Below are 21,230 nucleotides of genomic sequence, written 5' to 3' on the forward strand. Positions count from 1 at the left end.
ATGGCATGTATGTTAGTAACAAAGATGATGGTCATTTATGGTAATTTATTAGTCAAGCTGTCATTCCTAACCCTTTTTAAAATCATCTTCAGAAATCTAAAGGGAAAAGCCAATTTTCAGCAGAAGGAAGAGAACACTGCAAATATAGAATTATTGACTATGCAGGAAAATGTTTAGAACGCTGAAGCACATAGTTCAATGTGTACAGATTACATGCATAATAGAGCTTCAAATGAGTTACCATAGCTACAAAAAGATAATTAATTTTGAGGAAACAAAAGAAAAGAGATATCATTAGGGGCAGTTTCAAAGAGCTGAAATAATAAACGTGGCATCCAAATTTAACTCACATTACTCCCCAACAGGAGCTAGGAATGCTCCTTTCCATGTGGCCACTTCTGCTGCGGTTCCCCACCCCCTCCCCAGTCCAGTGTTCCAGGCCTCCGCTGTGCCAGTCCAAATCCTATCCAGATGCCGAGATTTATATTCCATAGAGTCTCTGAACTCCAGGTGCCCTTGTAGCCCAAACTGTACAATCATTACCGACTATGTATGAAACACGGGTTGGGCACCGGCTGTGTCCCAGGCGCAGTGTGAAGGAGAAGGAATGAAGAGGGGGATTAAACACACAGGTGAGTGTGTAGGTCACAGTAAACAGGAATGGGCTAAAGTCTGAACAATGTTCTATGGAGACGTGCGGAGGAAGAAGCCAACTCAGGGGGAGACCACGTGGGAGGTAACATCCAGCCTGCACCCAGAAGCATAAGCATTATTTTCCCGGCCCAGAAAAAAAGAGGAGGAAGGGGGATATCAAGTTGAAACAACAGTATTTTCTTGTTCCCTTTCTCCTGAAGCAGGAAGAAGGTAGATTTGAGAAACCAAAAGGCATGAGCTGTTATTTTATTTAACCTTTCTGAACATCAGTTTTCTTGTTTATGAAATGGAAACAATGCAAGAGTTTGGTGAAGATTAATCATATAATGTATATTGAAGGACTAGTACCTAGGACACATTTTATTTCATTTTTAAAGATTTATTTATTTATTTCAGAGAGACAGGGGTGGGGGGGCAGAGAGAGAATCTTAAGTAGACTCCAAGCTAAGCATGGAGCCCAACATGGGGCTCGATCCCATGGCCCTGAGATCACAACCTGAGCCGAAACCAAGAGTTGGACACTTAACTGACTGCACCACCCAGGTACCCCCCTAGGAAGCATTTTAGGTAAGAAACAGTCAAAAAATGCTGCTTCCCTTCCCTCCTCAAAAACTGTAAACTCAGTGAAGGCAGGGATAGAGATTTATACTTCTTTCCTGTCACCAGCACTAACAGAACTTCAAGCATGATTTCTTATTGACATAATAATTTTTCAATCATTCCCATTTGAATTTGACAATTTATAAATCTTCTATCATGCCTACTTATTTGATATAAATAAAAATAAAATTTTAAACTCTTACATCCAGTGCTGTATTACCCAAAAGAGGCAAATACTTAAGGTACCAGCAAGACAGGAACAGGGTGGTGGGAGGAAGAGAGAGAAGGGGGAAACATTTTTAAGGCCGATTGATTCTTGATATTTCAGAACAAAGACGAAAGTAGTCCTCACGAAGGAAAGAACACAACTGTGCTGAACTTGCTTACTCTTTATAGTTTAGTGTCCCATTCTGAGTTTCACAGGAGGGATCACCATGATCTTTTCATGCTTAGGGTTCCAAAGATCTCTACAAGCCCTGCTCACAGATCATATAAATGTTCCCCAAGTTCTTCTCCAGTCAGGCCCTATAATGGAGACAAAACCACCACAAAGTCAAACGGAGCTTAAAAGAAAAAACAGAATCCACTTACCAACTGCCTGAGCCTGGCACAGTATTAGGCACCTTACATACTGTCTTAATCTTCCGGGCACTTAACTCCAGGTACTGAAATTCATTATACTCTACAACTGCACAATTTCCTCACTTGGAAATAGGGATCATAGTCATCTTTCCCACAGACTTGTCTTGGAATTGATGAATAAATATACACAAAATGCCCAGGTAATGCATGGCACGCAGTGGGTACCCAATAATGGCTCTACAATTTTCATGGAGACTTGACAGCCAGCCTGGAAACTGATGACACTCTGAAGTCAGAAGAAATGCATGTGACTTACAGAGGGATCCAGAAGTGGTGGCAGCAGCAAGACTGAGGCTCGTCAGAGCTGGCCCTGGGGGCAGGATGACTTGGCTTACCACCCTTTGGCACATGTGCCCAGAGCCTATTCAACTCCAGTGTTCCAAGCTGTTTAACCACATTCAGTTCACTGTGGGCACCTCAGTATCGAAATGCCTGCCAAAATCCAAGTATTTAAAAAAAGCACTCCAAGTGATCAAGCAAATAAAGAGGCTTTTCTTAAAAGAAAAGATCATTTATCGAGATTCAATAAACCTCTGTAGTATGGTTCTAGCAATTGCTTACACATTTGCTGCCATGTTGGTACATCAGCTTAAGTTGAAAACTAGGACAGAGCTCAAGATTGGCACATCTGGCCAAAGGAGGCCCCTAGATTCTGCATCTAAACCCAACGTTATCAAGAGGACAGCAGTAAGTAAATTTACATTTCTTCATTGATAAATGAGCATATGCATAAAAGCATGGTCTATTTTCTTTCAAACTGATATGTTCTTCTTACTACTTCCTACCTCAACAACCCACCCCAAAACTAGATGGGTGGCAGGGGTCAGGGCATAACTAAATTCAGTCCGATCTGGTCATCTAAGACTGATGGAATAATCTCAACAGCCTTTTTAAGTAATCTTATAGATGTCTCCTTTAGATGGCTCAGATAAATTCTCAGTCTTTTAGATTTCTTTCCCCATGTCCTACTTTTCTTCCAGATGGTATCTGACTGCCTGAGGGAGAGAATCCTCAAACCATCCCAAGGCGGAGAAGAGGAGAGGTGGCCCTCACATCTACCCAAAGTTGCCTGGGTCTTTACTGGATTCAGCTCAAGAGTATCTTGACTGAGGGGCGCCTGGGTGGCTCAGTCATTAAGCGTCTGCCTTCGGCTCAGGTCATGGTCCCAGGGTCCTGGGATCGAGCCCCGCATCGGGCTCACTGCTTGGCGGGAAGCCTGCTTCTCCCTCTCCCACTCCCCCTGCTTGTGTTCCCCCTCTCGCCGTGTCTCTCTCTGTCAAATAAATAAAATCTTTAAAAAAAAAAAAAAAAAAAAGAGTATCCTGACTGAGTACCCCCTGAGTGGTAAGTTACAACTGGTCCTGTGGGGGGTAGTTGTAGTGGTACTGAATGGGGAACAGGGGCGAGGATATGCCGGTTCCCATCTTTACCCAATGGTCCTGGCCATTTGACTCTGATTTTGAAATTCGTGTACAACACATAGACTTCTTCCTTCCAAGCTCAGACCGCTCTAAGTCCCCTCAGCAGAGTCCACATACACCCCTAGTCTCTTAACACCCCTCATGTTAGGCCCCGAGGAACAAGGAACACTGCCTCGGACTCCACCTGCTTCTGCCACTGCCTCCGGGTCATCGCTCTAACACATGTTCAGAGTGGCCAGCAGCAGAAGCTGCAGACCCCAAGAACCAGACCACCAGGGAAATGGCATGGATTGCCCACAACAAGAATGAGAATCAAGCAGGAGCCAACACTTCACTCATATCACTAATGAAACACATTCTATTATAATGAGCTGAGTCATGTTTGGCTTTTAGACTTCACGACAGGAGTCTTGAGGACTGGACCCAACCCTTTTTCATCTTTCTACCTGATTCCTGGAGCATAACGGACCCTTCATTTTTTTTGTTGTTTTGTTTTTCCTTAAAAACTGCTTAATACCGAAGAAACAAAGATGATCTGCCTCATTGGCTGGGATAAAGATGAGACAGGCAGTGCACAAGACCATTAACTATCTGGCTATATCTTCTTCCACCTGACACTTTAACTACTAGATAGCTGCACTTCCTTTTCCTCACACGATCTGACAAGTGTTCCACAATTACTCCTTTTCTGATTCACAAATTATAAGTGTGCTTACAACTTACAATCATAGTTACACGTGTATTAAGCTCCTCAAGACCAGGTACCGTACCAAATACTCCACATAACCCACAATGCTTAGTACAGTGGTATACAAAGAGTGGGTTTCTCAAAGTTTATTGGAAAATGAAAGGATATACTTTAAAGAAGTTGAGATATTCTCCCCCAGGAAAAAGAAAAAAACCAAATGCATACAACACTAAATTTTACATAAAATTTCTCTGGAAACCAATTTTGGACCATAAGTTCAAATTCCTTGTAGAAAACAAATGTAAGGTGGTGCTGTTATGATGCAAGGTACCCAATAATAGGAAAGGCTATTATACCACTAAAATTATTATTTTTAAAGGGAATTACTATATAATGGTAAAGTGAAGATGATGAGATTCAGAATGTAACCTCAGCTCCAGATGATGAAGATGGTATTAATGAAGCAGGAAATGATGATGATAAACAGGGCAGAGGCAACAGGGGCGGAAGAGGGAGATAACAGACCAAAAACAAAATAAAACAAAGGGAGAGAAGAGAATAATGCTGTGAAGAGGAAATGAATACTATTTACAAATAAAGTCAGATTTCACAGCATTCTGGTTGGGTCCCTTGTGTCTTTTGGGAAATGAGTGTTTATGGCTCAACCATTGTTAGTAAACAGTTATTGATCACTTACCAAGTGCAAGGTATTATACTAGACCCTTAAGATAAGATGAAACATACGACCATATCAAAGAACTTATGTAAGCAAAAAGACTGGACATAAACATAAATGGGTAAACCACCACTAAAGGTAAGTTTTAGCCTCTAGCTCCCAACTCTCATCGCACACCCAAAAGATCAATTCTGGATGGACTGTAGCTCAAAATATAAAAAGTAAATAGCACAGCTTCTAGAAGAAAACAGAGAATATCTTTATGACATTGGGACAGGCAACAAATTCTTAGCCAAGACACAGAAAGTGCTAGTCAAAAAGGAAAAACTGTTAACACTGCACTAATTAAAATCAAGAACTGTTCTTTAAAAGACACCAAAATAAGAGAGTGAAAAGACAAGTCACAAAGTAAAAGAAGATTTTTGCAACACATATAAACAAAAGAGTGCCAGTATTCTGACAAACATTTTAAAACCCGTACAAATCAGGGAGAAAAAAAGATACACAGATTCTCTAATTTTAAAAACTGGCAGGGACACCTCAGTGGCTCAGTCAGTTAAGCATCAGACTCTTGATTTCAGCTCAGGTCTTGATCTCAGGGTTCTGGAATCAAACCTTGTGTGGGGCTCTGAGCTGAGCAAGGAATCTGCTTGAGATTCTCTCTCTCTGCCTCTGCCTCTCCACCCACCTCTCTCTCACTCTTTCAAATAAATAAATAAATCTTTTAAAATAAAATAAAATAAAAACTTGCAAAAACCCAAAGGTTCAGCAACAGATAAATGGATAAACAAAATGTACTACATATAATACAATGAAATATTGTTCAGCCATAAGAAGTTATGAAATTCTGATACATGCTATCACATGGACAATCCTTGAAAACATTATGCTAAGTAAAATTAGCCAGTCACAGAAGGACAAATACTGTACGATTCCACCTGTGTGAGGTACCTAGAATAGGAAAATTCATAGAAATATAAATATACTAGATGTTACCAGCGGCTGGGGAAAGAGGAAAACGGGGAGTTACTGCTTAGTGTTTATAGGGTTTCTGTTTGAAGTGATGAAAAAGTTTTGGAAATAGTGATGATATTTGCACAACATTGTGATGTTTCATGCCACTGATGTGTACACTTAAAAATGGTTAAAATAGCTAATTTTATGTTATGTTTTACCATGATTCTTAAAAATTAATGACACATTATACCAAAACCATTGAATTGTAAAATTAATAATGTAATATACCAAAAACCACTTAATTGTACACTTTAAATGGGTAAATTATACAACATGTGAATAATATCTCAATAAAGTTGTTACGGAAAAAAACCGGCAAGGCTTGAGCAGACAATTTACATTAAGAGGATACCTAAATGGCCTGAAAGGGGAAATGGTGAGCAACCTCATTAGTAATCAGGGAAGAGCAACACACTTACAAACACACACACACAATGAGATACCCTTATTCATCCATCATAATGGCTCAAGTTAAATAGATACAATAGCTTGCGTTCACAAGGATGTTGAGGAAACAAAACTTTCAAACACTGCTAGCAGGCATAAAGATCAACACGACTTTGGAAAAAATGGCACTACCTACTAAAGCTGAGTACCCACGATTTGTTTCTCAGGTATATACCTGACAGAAATGCACTATGATTTGCATCAAAACAACACATGCCCAAGCCTGTTCACTGTGGCATTATTCATTATAGGCCAAAACTGAAGAAAACCCAAATGTCTATCAGCAGTAGGATGGGGAGGTTGATATCATGGTATATTCACACAATGAAGGTCTATACCACAATGAGGGTGAAGAAACCATGGCTACACATAATATGCACAAATTGCATAAACAATGTTGAATTTTAATAGCCAGAAACAAAAGAGTGCATAATGAATATGGATGACTCTACTTACATAAATTTTAAAAACAAGCAAACTAATTTCCAGTGTTAGAAGTCAAAAACTGGCTACCTTTGGGGAGCCTGGGATGCTAGGGTGATTGAGAGGGGCACTGGAAGTCTACGGGGTGTGGGCAATGCTGTCTTTGGTTACACAAGTATGTCCACTCACAATAATTCATTAAATAGTACTCTCAAGGTTTTTACACTATTTTGTGTGTATATTACACTTTTTAAAAAAATTTAGTCCCTGTCACTATTGCCCTTTCTAATAAATATAGCAACTCTGAAATACATTATAATCAAAGAAAAACCTGCCTGAATATAAGTCCCCGCTCTTCAGTGGGATGAACAAAGTATGAGTTAGACAAAGACAGCAGGAGCATGTTCCAAGATAGTGGGAAGCTACTGTAAACTTAGCTCACGTAAAGGAAAAGGGTGAGAAACTATTAACCTTTTCAAAACTGGAGCACACTTGAAATGCAAATTCACTCCACAACCTAAAAGAATCTTTTTTTTTCTCATTCTTTGAAAATGAGAAAGGCCTATACTCTAGCAGAAAACTTTAAAATTTACAGGCATATCTCAATTTCACATACGGAATTTCAATTCTTTGCCTGTGAAACGAGAGAACTGGATTGTCCATTACCTAATACAAGATAAAAGGTGCTGAAAGCAGAGATTTCACATTTATCCATTCCCTCGACAAAGCAAGCACCTGCCATGTGCACGGCACAAAGCGCTCGTCCTTTGGAGCTTGCAAGAAAGCGTAAGAGAATGAGGCAGGCCAGTCTGGAGGTGCGACCAGAGGAGGGGCGCAGACTGTCCTGCTTTAGGAGACAGTGAGAGGAAACCACCCCCTCCTGAGGGGTGAGGCCACAATGTAAGGCAGTCCATCTCAGAGGAAGTGGGCAGGAGCTGGGCCTGGAAGGGCAGGGATGTGGCCATCGAGAGAAGGAGGTGAGGTGTTTCAGATCCACCAGCAGAGGATGGGAAATGTGAGCAACAAAGCTGAAGAGGCAGAAGGACAGGAGTGGCAGAGGGCGCTGGGGACATGCTGAGTGGGGAAGAGCAGAAGCCACAGAGGGCACGGATGATGTTAGGAAAATTTCGGAATTTATCCTTTAAAGGGTTCTGAGTTTGTGTTGTTTTGGTTGTTGGAGGAGGAGAGGAATATAATGAAAGCAGTGTTTGACAGAAAAGCAACCTTGCAGAAAGCAAAGGGTGGATCAAAGCAAAGAGAGGTAAAGGAAACATCAGCCCAAAAACTGTTAGAACAGTGTAAACTTAAAATGACAAGGATAAAAAATACTGAGGGTGGAGAGGAAAGAAAGGAGAGTGAAGGGGGCACCTGTGTGGCTCAGTCGTCAAGCGTCTGCCTTCAGCTCAGGTCATGATCCCAGGGTCCTGGGATCGAGCCCCGCATTGGGCTCCCTGCTTCGCGGGAAGCTGCTTCTCCCTCTCCTGCTCCCCCTGCTTGTGTTCCCTCTCTCGCCGTGTCTCTCTCTGTCAAATAAATAAATAAAATCTTAAAAAGAAGAAAAAGAAGAAAGGAGAGTGAAGTTAAGAAAACTAAGAAGAAATAGTCTCAAGATTCGGGCATTTTCAGATATGAAAAAACGAACTCTTTTGCATAGGAACAGGCCACAGGATCACACATTTGTGCAGCATGATGCCACCACAGTCCACACAGACTCCAGAGTCTGCCCGAGAGCGGAAGCTTGTGCCAGACACAAAATCAGTCTGCCTGAGATCTAAATATATGTATATATCTCCACCATCCGTGAAAACTGCCGTATTAAAATTAGATAATATATGTGTGTTTACCTAATTAGCTGCTATAAATGAAGCAGAAGGGCAAGGAAAGGCTTTGTGAAGGTTAATCTAGACATGGAAAAGCTGAATTACTTCCCCTGCCATGCTCAGTAGGGAAAAAGGTTCCACTACCCTTTACTCAAGTCAAAGAGAAAGCTGGCATGCCAACTTCCACTCTATGTCAAGAGAATCTGAGCTGAGAATTCAGAGGAAGTGCCCAAGACTGCAAATTATTTTTGTGTTCATGGTCTTCATCATCAGTTTATAGAATATTTGTTAGACATTGAAGGAGTAAGCAGATTTGATTTATTTTAATGCAGGCAGATGGCTTGGTCATGGAAATTGTGAAGAGATTACTGAGCGGCTTCCTCAGATCAAGGACATTATGGAATTAAAGCCCCTAAGAAACCGTGCTGGTCCAGGTCTCCATGGCTGACAACCTTACACGTTCTTATTAATGAGAAAGAAAACTCAACCCCTTGAACTGGAAGTAACCAGGGAGGAAGGGGTGGGGTGGAGAGCAATTAATTTGTCCAAAGAAGTATAAATGTTAAGATGGAAACCAGAAATACAGATTGATCAAAGGGCAACTAAAACATGCCTTGCTCTGAGGACACTGAAATCATAAATTAGGAAGCATTAAAAATCACAATTTCAGAAAATATATTCATGAAAACGAATCATGTTTAAGTTGCTATAACTATTTTGGAAAATTTTAATGATCTGAAAACAAACTATACTTACCAAGATAACATAGTAGGCAGTGAGTTTATGAATCTCTGCATTATTTTGAAAATTCTGCCAATGTGACTAACTCTTGTCCATTTTGGAGACCACCGAGCTTTGTATAAAAACATTCTCTTTCGTGAAAATGCAAAGAAAAGAGCTGGGAAACACCATCAATGACATAAAACCCTAGAGTCAGAATCCAGACATGCCCTAACCACACCCCCCAAAGCTTTCCATTTAAGTACCCTTATCTCCCTGACTAAAACTCCCTGGTTTTTGTTTTTAAAAAGTTCACAGGCTTGGGGTGCCTGGGTGGCTCAGTCAGTTGAGCTTTCAACTCTTGGTTTCAACTCAGGTCATGATCTCAGGGTCATGAGATCAAGAGCCCTTCTCTCTCCCTCTTCCTCTGCCCATCCCCCCGCTGGAGCACATTAAATAAATAAAGAAACAAACAAAGAAATAAAATCTTTTTAAAAAGTTCACAAGCCTTCCACTTTCAATCAACAACAGCACTATGAAAATGTCTGTATTTGTCATGTAACCTCATACAGATAAAATTTAGACAAAGAAGAGTCATTATGAGAAAAAGGCAGAGAAAAGTCATAGAAATCAAGACAAAGGACCAGAATACAGTGATTGTGACAAAAAGATTTCTGTCATGTTTAGAGTCTGCTTATCACTACTGACCCTCTCCTGACACATACAAGATCTATGATATAAAGGATTTAAGAGAATAATTATGTACATAATGAAAACAATCAATTTAAATATAAGATTCTTTATATTTGAAACCACTTTTTATAATCTTTCCACAATAGACAAGGATGGTTTTAATTCCTAGAATTAAAGAAAGTCTCATTATATTGATGGGGAAAAGGAGAGAAAAAGTCAAGTAACTTGCCCTTAAATTGGGCAAGTCTTGTAAACATGTTAAAACCAGCCATATATTCTCTCCAACTTATATTATTGCCAATATTCTTAATACTTGGATGCCAAGTCAAAGAATCATGAGATTACAGAGCTGGAAAAGAACAAGAGGTTACCTCATCCAACTCCTTCATTTTTGTAATGAAAGCAGGCCTGGAGAATTGTAGGATGCATCCCAGGCCACACTTCCCGCTGGTACTCCCTATACAGAACTCTTACCTTCTGACTCAAGTTGGAGCTGACCAACCCTTGTAACAGTAACTGCCACTAACCAAGCATTTTTTTTTAATGCCAGACTTTATGCTAGACCTTTAGAAATATATCATTTTATTAAATTTATATGTACAAAGATGTTCACTACATCATCATTAATATCAAAAAATCAGAAATAGGGGTGCCTGGGTAACTCAGGCAGCTAAGTGTCCAACTCTTGATTTCAGCTCAGGTCTTGATCTCAGGATCATGAGTTCATGCCCCAAGTTGGGCTCCACACTGGGCGTGGTGCCTACTTAAAAAAAATATCCAAAACAATATAAATGTCCAACAATGGAGAAATAGTTAAATATATGTGCTGCCGAAGCAAGCACTGGAGAAACAGTTAAATAAACTATGGCATATACATGCTATGATATACTAAATGATCATTAAAAAGAACGAGGTAGATCCATGTAACAGATGGAAAAATACCCATGTTAAATTGTTATGTTTTACAAATAAGTTATAGAACGATACATATGACGTTATTTTTTTAAAAAAAAATATGAGAAAATGAGTGAATTGGGTTCAGTTTAAATAAGCTGAGTTAAAAATTTTAAAAATAAAATTATGTAGAACAGACAAAAATAATATACAGATAGTGTCTGAGATACCAAATATAAGATAAGAGATACCAAATATAAGATAATATAATATACCAAATATAAGATACCAAATATAAGATATGGAAATATCCAGAAATACAGGAAAACAGATCTGAAATGCAGGAAGACGTGAGTAGGCAGATCTGAAAAGATATAATATCTCACAGGAAAAAAAACTGATAAAAACAAACACATCACCATAAATTATAAATAACCTATCGAACTATAAAGATAAAGGAAGGCTTTTGACATCCAGGTACAAAAAATAAATCACCCTCAAGAGAGAAAAATTAAATCTAGACTGATCTCAGACTTCACCACAACAATAGTCAATGCCAGAAGATATGAAGTAATTTCTAACAAATTCTAAGAAATACATTTTGACTCAATAACATACGTATACAAATTCTCCTTCGGTGTGGATAGAAATAGGGAGTGAAAACATGAACTAATTCAGAGAACAAAGTAAGCACCTAAACAGTTCTAAATGATAGGAATTATCTACATTTATGAAGAAATAAATCATAATCATCAAATGTTAAAATGGACATATCTGGGTGGTGTGGTTTGGAATGATATGTTGAAATATTTTTTTCCTGCTTTGTACTGTTTAACTCAAAATGAACATGGATCTTTTTAATAAAAAACCTGAAGTCTGTACTTTTTAAGCGCAAATAATATGATTTCATTTAGGTAAAATAGTCAAAATTAATGTATACTTATGGAAACAAACTGACATTTGACTAGACCCAAGAGTGGAGGAGTTAACTGCAAAGGCACATGAGGGAACTTTTCAGAAATTTCTACATTTGACTCTGCTTACACAGGTGCATAAATTTATCAAAACTATGTAATATTACACTGAAAATAGGAGCATCTTACCATAGTTAATTATACTTCAATAAAATTGACTTGAAACACAATATGAGTAACTCATGAAAAATTATCTGGTGAAATGGTGGTTGTTAGTCACACACAAAATACACACACACACACACACACACTTTCTACCTAGTGGCTATGATTATTTTCCTACTAAATGCAATCAAACAAACAATTGAATTTTGAACTTAGATTCTAGATAAAGAGGGTAAACAAAAGCTCCAAAAAATGTAAATGACTAGTCCTCTATGTGATCCATCAAGAGCCTCATTAAAGAAAAAAAAGTACATGTACATGCAGACTTTGTCATTAGAAAAAGGCCTGGAACAATGCACAGCAAAACCAGAGAATTTGGTGGGTGGAGGTAGGGTATGAGTCAATTCTTAAACACTTCTGCATTGTTTGAATTTTTACGCCTAGGATATGTTACTCCTATAATTCAAAACATATATAAAATACAAAAATAAAGAATTTTAAATGAGTTTATTATGCTTAAATAATATATGCATACTTCATTTAATACCATCCTACATAGTATGCGATAATTATTGGCTATCGAACTCAAAAACAATTCTCAAGAAAAAAGAAAGAAGAAACTAACATCCCATTATAGTAACACCAGAGTTTCGTACAGTCCATGGACCCAAAGGGGTCTCCAAGATCCTTCCAGAAAATCGGTGAGGTAAAAGCCATTTTGTTAATAGCGGTAAACTGTGTGCCTTTTGCCTGTGCTGACCTTTGCGCGGACGCTGCACACACAGCGGCGGGGGAAGCGGCCTCGAGGTCCTGGCACTGAACGCCCCCCACGGGCACGGGCCTTCACCATCACTGGCTCCCAGTGAAAATGGAAAAATCCAGTTTCACTAATGAATGCCTTTGACGAAGCACTAACAGTAATTTTATTAAATCTTGACCTTTTATAATATCCTGTGTGACAAAATGGGCAGTATGAGCCATAGGTCACTCATGCCGCCTCCGAAGCAAAACGGCCGTCCCCGGAAGAGCGCTGGGCGACTCCTCGAGCACAAAGCTGAATGAACTAGCTGCTGTTTCCGCGAATCAGCATTTTTACTTGAAAGAACAACTCACAGACCACAATTATTCAGACTTAGGTATGTGGCAGGCATTTTCTCAAAAGTGAACAAAATAAGCCTGTCCCTTCAAGGGAAATAAATGACAGCTATGTGTTTCCAATGATAAAATTTGGGGAAATTTTACAAAATCTGTATCTGCCATTGTAGCTTAACAGCTTTCCAAGACTTAAACGCTCTTTTGATAAGATCAATGGCGATATTAACAAATGTGATTTGTTTATATTCTACAATTTAATGTATGCCAACATTTCTAAATCTGTATCGAGGAACCAATATTTTCCAAATTATCAATGCATAGTGTACCAAAAAAATCATGCAGGAATAAAAGACCCACTCAAATTGCAAGATACACCAATGAATTTTAAAATAACAGAGCAAGAAATATTTACTGATATGGTTTCTAATTTTTCATGGTAATCAATCTTTAAGAAACTACTATTTATTGAGTTTCGGTAAATATCAAAGAATATCTGAAATTATTTGAAAATGCTATCAAAATACCCCTTCCTCCTCCAACTACATATTTGTGTCAGGCCAGATATTCTTCATATATTTTAACCAAACCAACACATCATAATAAATTGAATGCAGAAGCAGATAGGGGAATCCTGCTGTCATCTAATGAGTCAGACATTAAAGAGATTTCCAAAACTGGAACAATGCCACTCTTCTTGCTAATATTTTTTGGTTTGGGCAAAAATTTTCCCTTGTCATGAAAATATATTACTTATGTCAATATACAATGGATTTATTGTTGTTTTTAAATTGATTAATAAATATTTCTAAACACTCTTAATTTTTAATCCACATAAACAAAAGCTCTTCGTGGTCCTCAATAATCTTTAAGGCCCCAATAATCCTAAGGCCAAAAGTTTGAGGATCTTTGGGGCGCCTGGGTGGCCCAGTCGTTAAGTGTCTGCCTTGGGCTCAGGTCATGATCCCAGGGTCCTGGGATTGAGCCCCACTTCTGGCTCCCTGCTTGGCGGGAAGCCTGCTTCTCCCTCTCCCACTCCCCCTGCTTGTGTTCCTGCTCTCGCTATCTCTCTTTCTGTCAAATAAATAAATAAAATCTTAAAAAAAAAAAGTTTGAGGATCTTTGCAGTACACTGTTAACACATTTTTACATGTTCTGCATACTCTCTCTTTTCTTCTTTCATAAAATGGGAGTAATGACAATAATATTTATTGAACCTTTACCTTACACGAGTCTCATGACAGCCAGATGAGGTAGGCACCATATCCTAATTTTTTTCCCCTGGGATGAAGAGTTTTTATTTAATTCAGTAAGCAATATGGAAACACTGAAATCCTTTAAGTAGGAAATCTTGGGTCATTCTAAAATGTATTAAAGAAAATGGATTTTTTTTAAAGATTTTATTTATTTATTTGAGAGAGAGAGAGAATGAGAGACAGAGAGCACGAGAGGGAAGAGGGTCAGAGGGAGAAGCAGACCCCCCGCTGAGCAGGGAGCCCGATGTGGGACTCGATCCCGGGACTCCAGGATCATGACCTGAGCCGAAAGCAGTCGCTTAACCAACTGAGCCACCCAGGCGCCCAGAAAATGGATTTTTTTAAATTAATTAACATATAATGTATTATTTGTTTCAGGGGTACACGTCTGTGATTCATCGGTCTTATATAACACCCAGTGCTCATTACAACACATACCCTTCCCAATGTCCATCACCCAGTTACCCCATCCCTCCACGACCCCCAGCCCCAGCAACCCTACGGCAATCTGCATTTACACGCAGACAATATGCATAAGTGATATGTACTACAAGCTTTCTTAACCAATGAAAGCCTAAAATGCTAGCCTGACTGCAATGTGTTCTGCAACAAGTGATGTTTATTACACTTCACCCTCAGTTTTTGCCATGTATTTTGTGTTCTGGCAAATGATCCTGACCTGTGGAGCTGACAGAAATTGTGAAACAGGTAGTGACAGACCTGGTACAAGGAAACCAAGATGAAGTATTATAAAAGATGTCTGATGTTACTTAAGGCATCTTTGAGTACATGGTGGAGGATGGAGCTATGATTAGTAGAAGACTTCTGACATTTCAGGAGCTACAAACATCACTGCAGACTGAGAGGACTGTCCAGAGGGAATGAATCCTAGCTGGAAGAAACTCAGGGGGGAAATGGGTAGACTGCAGGAAAAGGGGAAGCCGTGGGAGGGGAGCACAACTGGCAATTTCCCTTGGGAGCAGGCTATGATGCCTCCCCTTGGGGCTCATCTAGCTAATGCTCCTATTTCTAAAAAAGCATTTCCAGTACTTTGTATATATAATGTCAGAGGGTGGGGGGGGTGGGGAGGCTGAGCTTAGACTACACAGGTGTTATTTTAATTATCTCCATTCTTGGGAGACTAGTTTTGACATACAGGCCCTTAAGAGGAAAAACACCAGGCATGGAAATGGGAAACTTGATGGCTCTAAATGAACACCCAAAGGTCCAAGGTCATTCTTTATTGCATGGAGCAACATCTTCAGAAATTCCTTAGGAAAAAATATTTCAAACATAGACAACTTCAAAGTTTTGTGATTAAAAATAAGCTAAAAATCAATGTTGAAAGATCTGTATTATATTTTTAAATTAACTTCCAAAGTCATAGAATCTAAAAAGTCTATGAAAATAAATTTCTATCACCTCTGTTCCACAAAATATACACTAAGGTTTAAAGATAAACTGAAGCTGACACAGTCACACTAAATTCCTAAAAAATCCTTAGCAAAAATTCTTTTTCTTTAAAGGAGGGGGCATTCTTTTCGGGTACTACAGACACACAGGATTACCGATTATATGAGTAACCACTCAGTCATTCGCAAGTATCTACTGAACACTTACTCTGTGCCAGGTATGGTACTGTCTTTTAGAGAAAATATACATATATACATATACATATTATACACACACACTGAATTATATCATATAGTTAACTTCATGGAACGAGGGGAAAATACTAGCATAGAGTTACATCCACATGCTCACATATCCTCAACAATGCCCAGCTTCGAAAGTGACTTCCTGGTCGGCCTGCTGGACTCCAGGGTTGATATATCCTCGAAATAGGTAGGGCTAAGTCATTGGAACGAGCCATGAATGGCTAGATGTATTTACCTTAAAAGAACCTGATGCTAATAGAACAATGTAACATCCTCCAAAAGGGAAGAAGATGAGGAGGAAAGAGGGCAGGAAAGAATCAACATTAGTGAGAATATGGGAGCGAAAGGAAAGACATTTTCACACAAGCAACTACTGTCAACAGGGAGAGGCTTTAGACAAAGGTGGGTAAGGGGCTCTCTAAACTAGGACATTTGTAAAAATTTCCACTGGTGTGATCTTCAACAAACTTCAGAAAAATTTAAACCTCTTTCCAATTTTTAAAAATATTAGATTAATTAGTCTTTCAAGACTGGCCTAGAAGTGGCCCCATTCTACTTGAGTTACATCCACAATGTCACACTGTGTTATTACACAGTTGTGAAACTTGATGAAAAAACAGCATTGAATTTCCAACCAATCCACTATCATTCACAGCTTCTGATTTTAACCCAATTCTCTGAAGATTCTTCCAAAGAACTCTACATAGTACAAGAATTTCCTGAACTCAGTGCTTCTGGTGTCTCAACTTCTTTACTGGCAACACTTTTCTAAAATAAAAGTGTGCATCTAATACCGTCAGTTTGTTACCTCTCAAGATCAAATGCTAAATGAAGGGAAACCAGTAAGCAGACTTCCTCTAAGAATTTTTTTTTTTAATTGAGCAGACCTTTTTCTCACATTGGTAAATTTGTATTTTTTAATCCTTTTCTAAAAACATAAAAATTGTAATAATATTTGCTAAAATATGATCTTTCTATAATACGTATGTGAGGCAGAGTCCCACCATATAGCACCTCTGTGGTATCCAACGATGGTGAAGATGAACTGGTACCAGATCAATGGCTGAGTCTATCATTTGTGAAATTAGGAAACAGATTTTATTTCTTTGGCTGACTTCATTTTTTTTTTTAATCCTCACAAATGTAAACTATTCTTTCTCAGGTGGTAGGAAGCCTGGTACAGAGGGAATCAATTACCCAAACTTTAATAGAAAGAAAAAAAAATCCACAGTTTAGGTAAATCAGCTTAACTAATAAGTAACTAACTTTCCACTTTTAACACCAAATTCACCTCAAATCAGATGGTGTTTTGAACACCACCCAAGAACTGACAACCCCTCCGAAACCCGTTACTCTCAATTATAACTGAAGGAGGATATCAGAGCCTCCAGATGGTCTAAGGGACGTTCTCAAAATGCAAGGGTGAGATATATGCATGCCAGACAGTCCTTATCAAACAAAGGAGGGGGGTACTTGAAGTGAGGGGACTACCAGAAATGCAGCAATCCTACCTCCAATTGCCTAAAATATCACTAGTGTAGATAACATAAATTCAGAATCCCTATTCTAAATGAACTAATGTAGATGAGAATTTCAGTGCGAGTGCCATGATTTCCCCAAACCAGCCAGTATCTCCAGTCCCTTGTTCTGTAGAACTCATCGCAACTAAAGAATCCTGTGTCCCAGCAGATCACCTTGTTTGGCACTAAATCACATGGTTTAAGTATGAAAATCCAAATGAGACTTTTCATTATAAATGCTTCCACTATCAAAGTGTGAAAACACATTTGAAAATGTGCCACATACTGTTACTGGGGGGAAAAATCTTTACCCATTGCATCATTACCATGAGTCTGACAACAGTTCTAAGCATAACATTTTAGAAGCACTTGGTGATTTAATGTTTAAATTCCTTCCTCAATAGTCCGCATTGAAAATACAGTGTATTACGCTTAATTTCTCTAAAGTTTTCATCCAGTGGCTGTCACCTTTCATGTAGGTCAAACTACAGGTTTTTTTACTAAAAAGTGAATCCTGCCAAAGCAGTTACATAATTCAAGTTAGAGCTAAGAAATCGAAGTTCACAAGAAATTTTTCAGAATGCTAACATTTAGGCTCATAATTCTTTTCATTTTCATTTCATTTTTATGTGACCTTTTCTTTCTTTTTACAGATTTTCCCAGATTCTGGAAAGTTATCTGCTATTTCAATGAATCACAAGTAGCACAAAAAATGCTTCAGATGTATCTAACCTATTGGTAGGACTATATAGAAGTCAACTTTTCAGTTCAAATTCCCTTTGAAGTTACTCCACAGAAACGCAAACAAAAATAAAAACAGAAATCTCTTGACATCCATTTTCTTTCAAAAACGTAAGAGACTCTCTACCTTTCGGGCCTCAAGACTTCATAGTAGCCAATGCTACAATGGTTATCTACTTAGCATTCCGTGTCTTTTCCCCCTTCATAATGAAGCCACTTCGTTCAGGTTTCCACCCCTTCCCCTCATTCTAAAGTCCTGGGGATGGGCCCTAATTCATTCAAAACAACTTTGCCTTTGACTTGAAGAACTTAATGGCAGTCAGGACATGGTATTCTCCTGGAGACTGTTATGGTAGGTACAAGTAGGCACACAATAGCTGTTCACCCTCCTCCCCCTCTCCATCTTGAGGAAACTGAATAACAGTGGCCTTCCCATGGCCTCCTGAATAAATCCCAAATTCAGCATTCAAGGCTCTCTACTATTCTTTTACAACCTTTTTAGCCCTTTCTCCTTTGCACACATCTCCTGCTCTAGCAGCTACACACTTGGCCTTTCAAGAATATGCCCCTGCACTTTCCATTTCATATGCTTTGCCCAGGCTGTTCCTTTGACTAGGAAAGAAGGCCCAACCACTCCCATGTCAGCCAGTTGAAATCCTACTCAAAGTCCAGATCAAAAGTAAACTTTTCTATCAAGTCTTCCTTGATATCACCATTAATAAATGGTACTCATCATACATTCCTTGTGTCGTTAATCATTTTACATGCTTACAGCCTGTTTTAAAACCCCAGACTCCTTAAGGGCTGCAATCTCTTGTGCATCTTTGTCCTCCACCATCCCTCCCCACCAGACACCCAAATTCAGAGTGGCAGGCTCAGTAAACATTTGTTGAACACATGAACATAACTGTTCATTCCTGAGAGTGAAAAGTACTTCTACAGAATAGATTATCATGAAGGCTGAATTGTCCTTGGAAGTCTTTAAAAACATCCTAGGATAGCTGAGGAATAGTTCTGCTGAAGGAAAGGAAACAAATCAGGTGACCTTGTAAGGCTGTTTCTGCAAATTACATCAACTCTTTAAAAGTACTGCCTAATAATTCAAAAACAAACTATACACAAATGCTATTTACAAAAAGAGAGCAGCATTTATTATAATAGATGAAGGTTAAGAACAGATTATTTTTAGCAAAATTTCAGCTGCTCTTATAGTAATATACCATTTTTCAGTTATATCCAAGGAATTGTACAAAAAAGCTCATTTAGTCTAATTATTTCACACTTGAAAGAAGTAGGACAGAGAAAAATGCCGGCCCCTTCAAACGGGTAACCAGACAAAATTAATTTGGAAGCACATACTCATGTCACTTAATTACTGTCTACACATCATCACCAAAAATATACCTACTGAACTCCAAGAAAGTTACCGTAATTTTGATTATTTCCTTCACTGGCATTTATGGAAAAAGTATATGAAATTTTGTATTCCCTTCTCCCCTACCAAATAAATTTGAAAAATTTAAGTCGACTAAAATGAAGTTACTTCAAGATCCATGGGTACATTATCAGTTCAAATAAGGCCACAAAACTATGGGAAACATACTGATATCTCCAGAAATAAACAAGGTTAACCACAATATTCCATAAACCATTGAGCCTGCTCATTAAATAAAACTTTCAGAATAAATCTCATCAATTAAATGGGACAGAAAACTTGATTCCAAGGACAGTGCACTCACAAAAGAAAAAGGCACTGTATAAGATGAAAATCAGAGTTAAATATGATGGCTATTCATAGAAAATAAAATGTAAGAAAGATTAAATAGAGAGTAGAAAATGAAATAGTTTTTTTTAACCATTAAGAAAATTAAACACACGTTTAGTCTTTTTGTTCCAATATTGTTACACTCTACGTATTTCTGTAAGCCAATTTAAATGCTTTGGGGAAGAAGCTAGAGTACAAAAAATATATTGTTTTCGAACATAATGTAGCACACTGTATAGTTATTTTTAAAGCAAAGATCACATTTTCAGTCAAACCTGCCTATGCTTGTTAAAGGTTATGGTAAAGCTACAATTTAAAGTTTTCTCAATTATTTTAAAGGCACCTCTATTTTTCCTGGAGCCGCCGGATAACGGAAACTGATTCTAAATACTGTTTCTCCCTGGACCCAGTAAGTGAGGGAGCGGTTACTTAAAAAGCACAGCGGGGTCAGAAGCCGGTCCGGGATCAGCGGAAACCGAGCAGCGGGTGCAGTTACCTCTCGGATCTGGGACACCTGAGCCGCGCGGGGGGGCGGGACGGGGGCGCGGGGGGGCGCGTGAGCCCCGGCCCACAGCGACGAATATGGCCCCTGGCAAAGTTGGGCTCGCAGGACCCGACACAGCTCTCCCCGGGCCCGCCGGTCCAGCCTGGCCCCACCGGGAGCAGAGGGCTCGGGCTACTCACCGTGCAGAGAGAGGAGCAGCAGAGGCGCCAACGGAGAGCCCGGAGAAGTCATCCCGGGGCCGCGGGGAGCGCGCCCGCCGCCCGCCCGGCTCCTCGTCGCGACGGCGGAGACGCGGGCCGGGCTCTCGGCGCTCTTGGGGCAGTCGGTCCGCCCGGAGGGGCCGGGACCGTGGGACGCACAGCGGAGGCAAGTGGAGCTCCCGCGCCGCCCCGCTTCGCCGACGCTGAGCTGCGACCAGGCGCGTCCCGGGCTCGCCGGCCTCGTCCCGCAGCGCCGCGCCCACCTCGCGCTGCCCCAGGACCCGACGGCCCGCCGCGCCGCCGGGGGAGCCACTCCCCCCCAACTCTCGCCCAGCTAGTCCGGCAGCAGCCCGGCTCCCCTCGGCTCCGCGCCGCCCACTCGCCCTGCTCCTCGGTCTCCCGGGCAACCGCGGCTCCCGCGCGACGCCTGGCGGCCCACCCGCGGAGCGAGCGCGGCGCGCAGCTGGCGCTGCCGGGCCACCTGTGCGCGGTGCCGCCCACTGCCCCGCACGCCGCTGTGAGCGCCGCTGGGGACCCTCCGGAGGACGCCCTCCTGGCCTGCAGTCAAGGCCTACCCCTGCCCTGAACCACTCTCCAGACAGGGGTGTCAGTCTTGATCCCCAGAGTCCTCTAGGAAGGACTTTCCACAACCTTCGCCCAGCAAGATTCTTTTCTGTTGCCGTTTTCAGATTATTTCTATTTGTCCATTTCCTCTCTTC

General features: G+C 40.1%; 1 protein-coding gene across 2 annotated transcripts in view; it reads right to left on the reverse strand.

Moving 5' to 3' along the window:
* IGSF11 (immunoglobulin superfamily member 11) overlaps positions 1-20,832 on the reverse strand; it is a 140,845-nt gene extending 120,013 nt beyond the window's left edge. The window contains exon 1 of one of the 2 annotated variants that reach the window (XM_036066810.2): positions 20,491-20,832. In XM_036066810.2, the coding sequence (XP_035922703.1) occupies positions 20,491-20,542 (52 nt within the window). In that variant the 5' untranslated portion in view covers positions 20,543-20,832. The remainder of the gene's footprint in view (positions 1-20,490) is intronic. The other variant, XM_036066809.2, reaches the window with a different exon arrangement.
* Positions 20,833-21,230: the final 398 nt, after the last annotated feature.

This window comes from Halichoerus grypus, chromosome 1, assembly GCF_964656455.1.
Source record: "Halichoerus grypus chromosome 1, mHalGry1.hap1.1, whole genome shotgun sequence".
Taxonomy (NCBI): Eukaryota; Metazoa; Chordata; class Mammalia; order Carnivora; family Phocidae; genus Halichoerus; species Halichoerus grypus.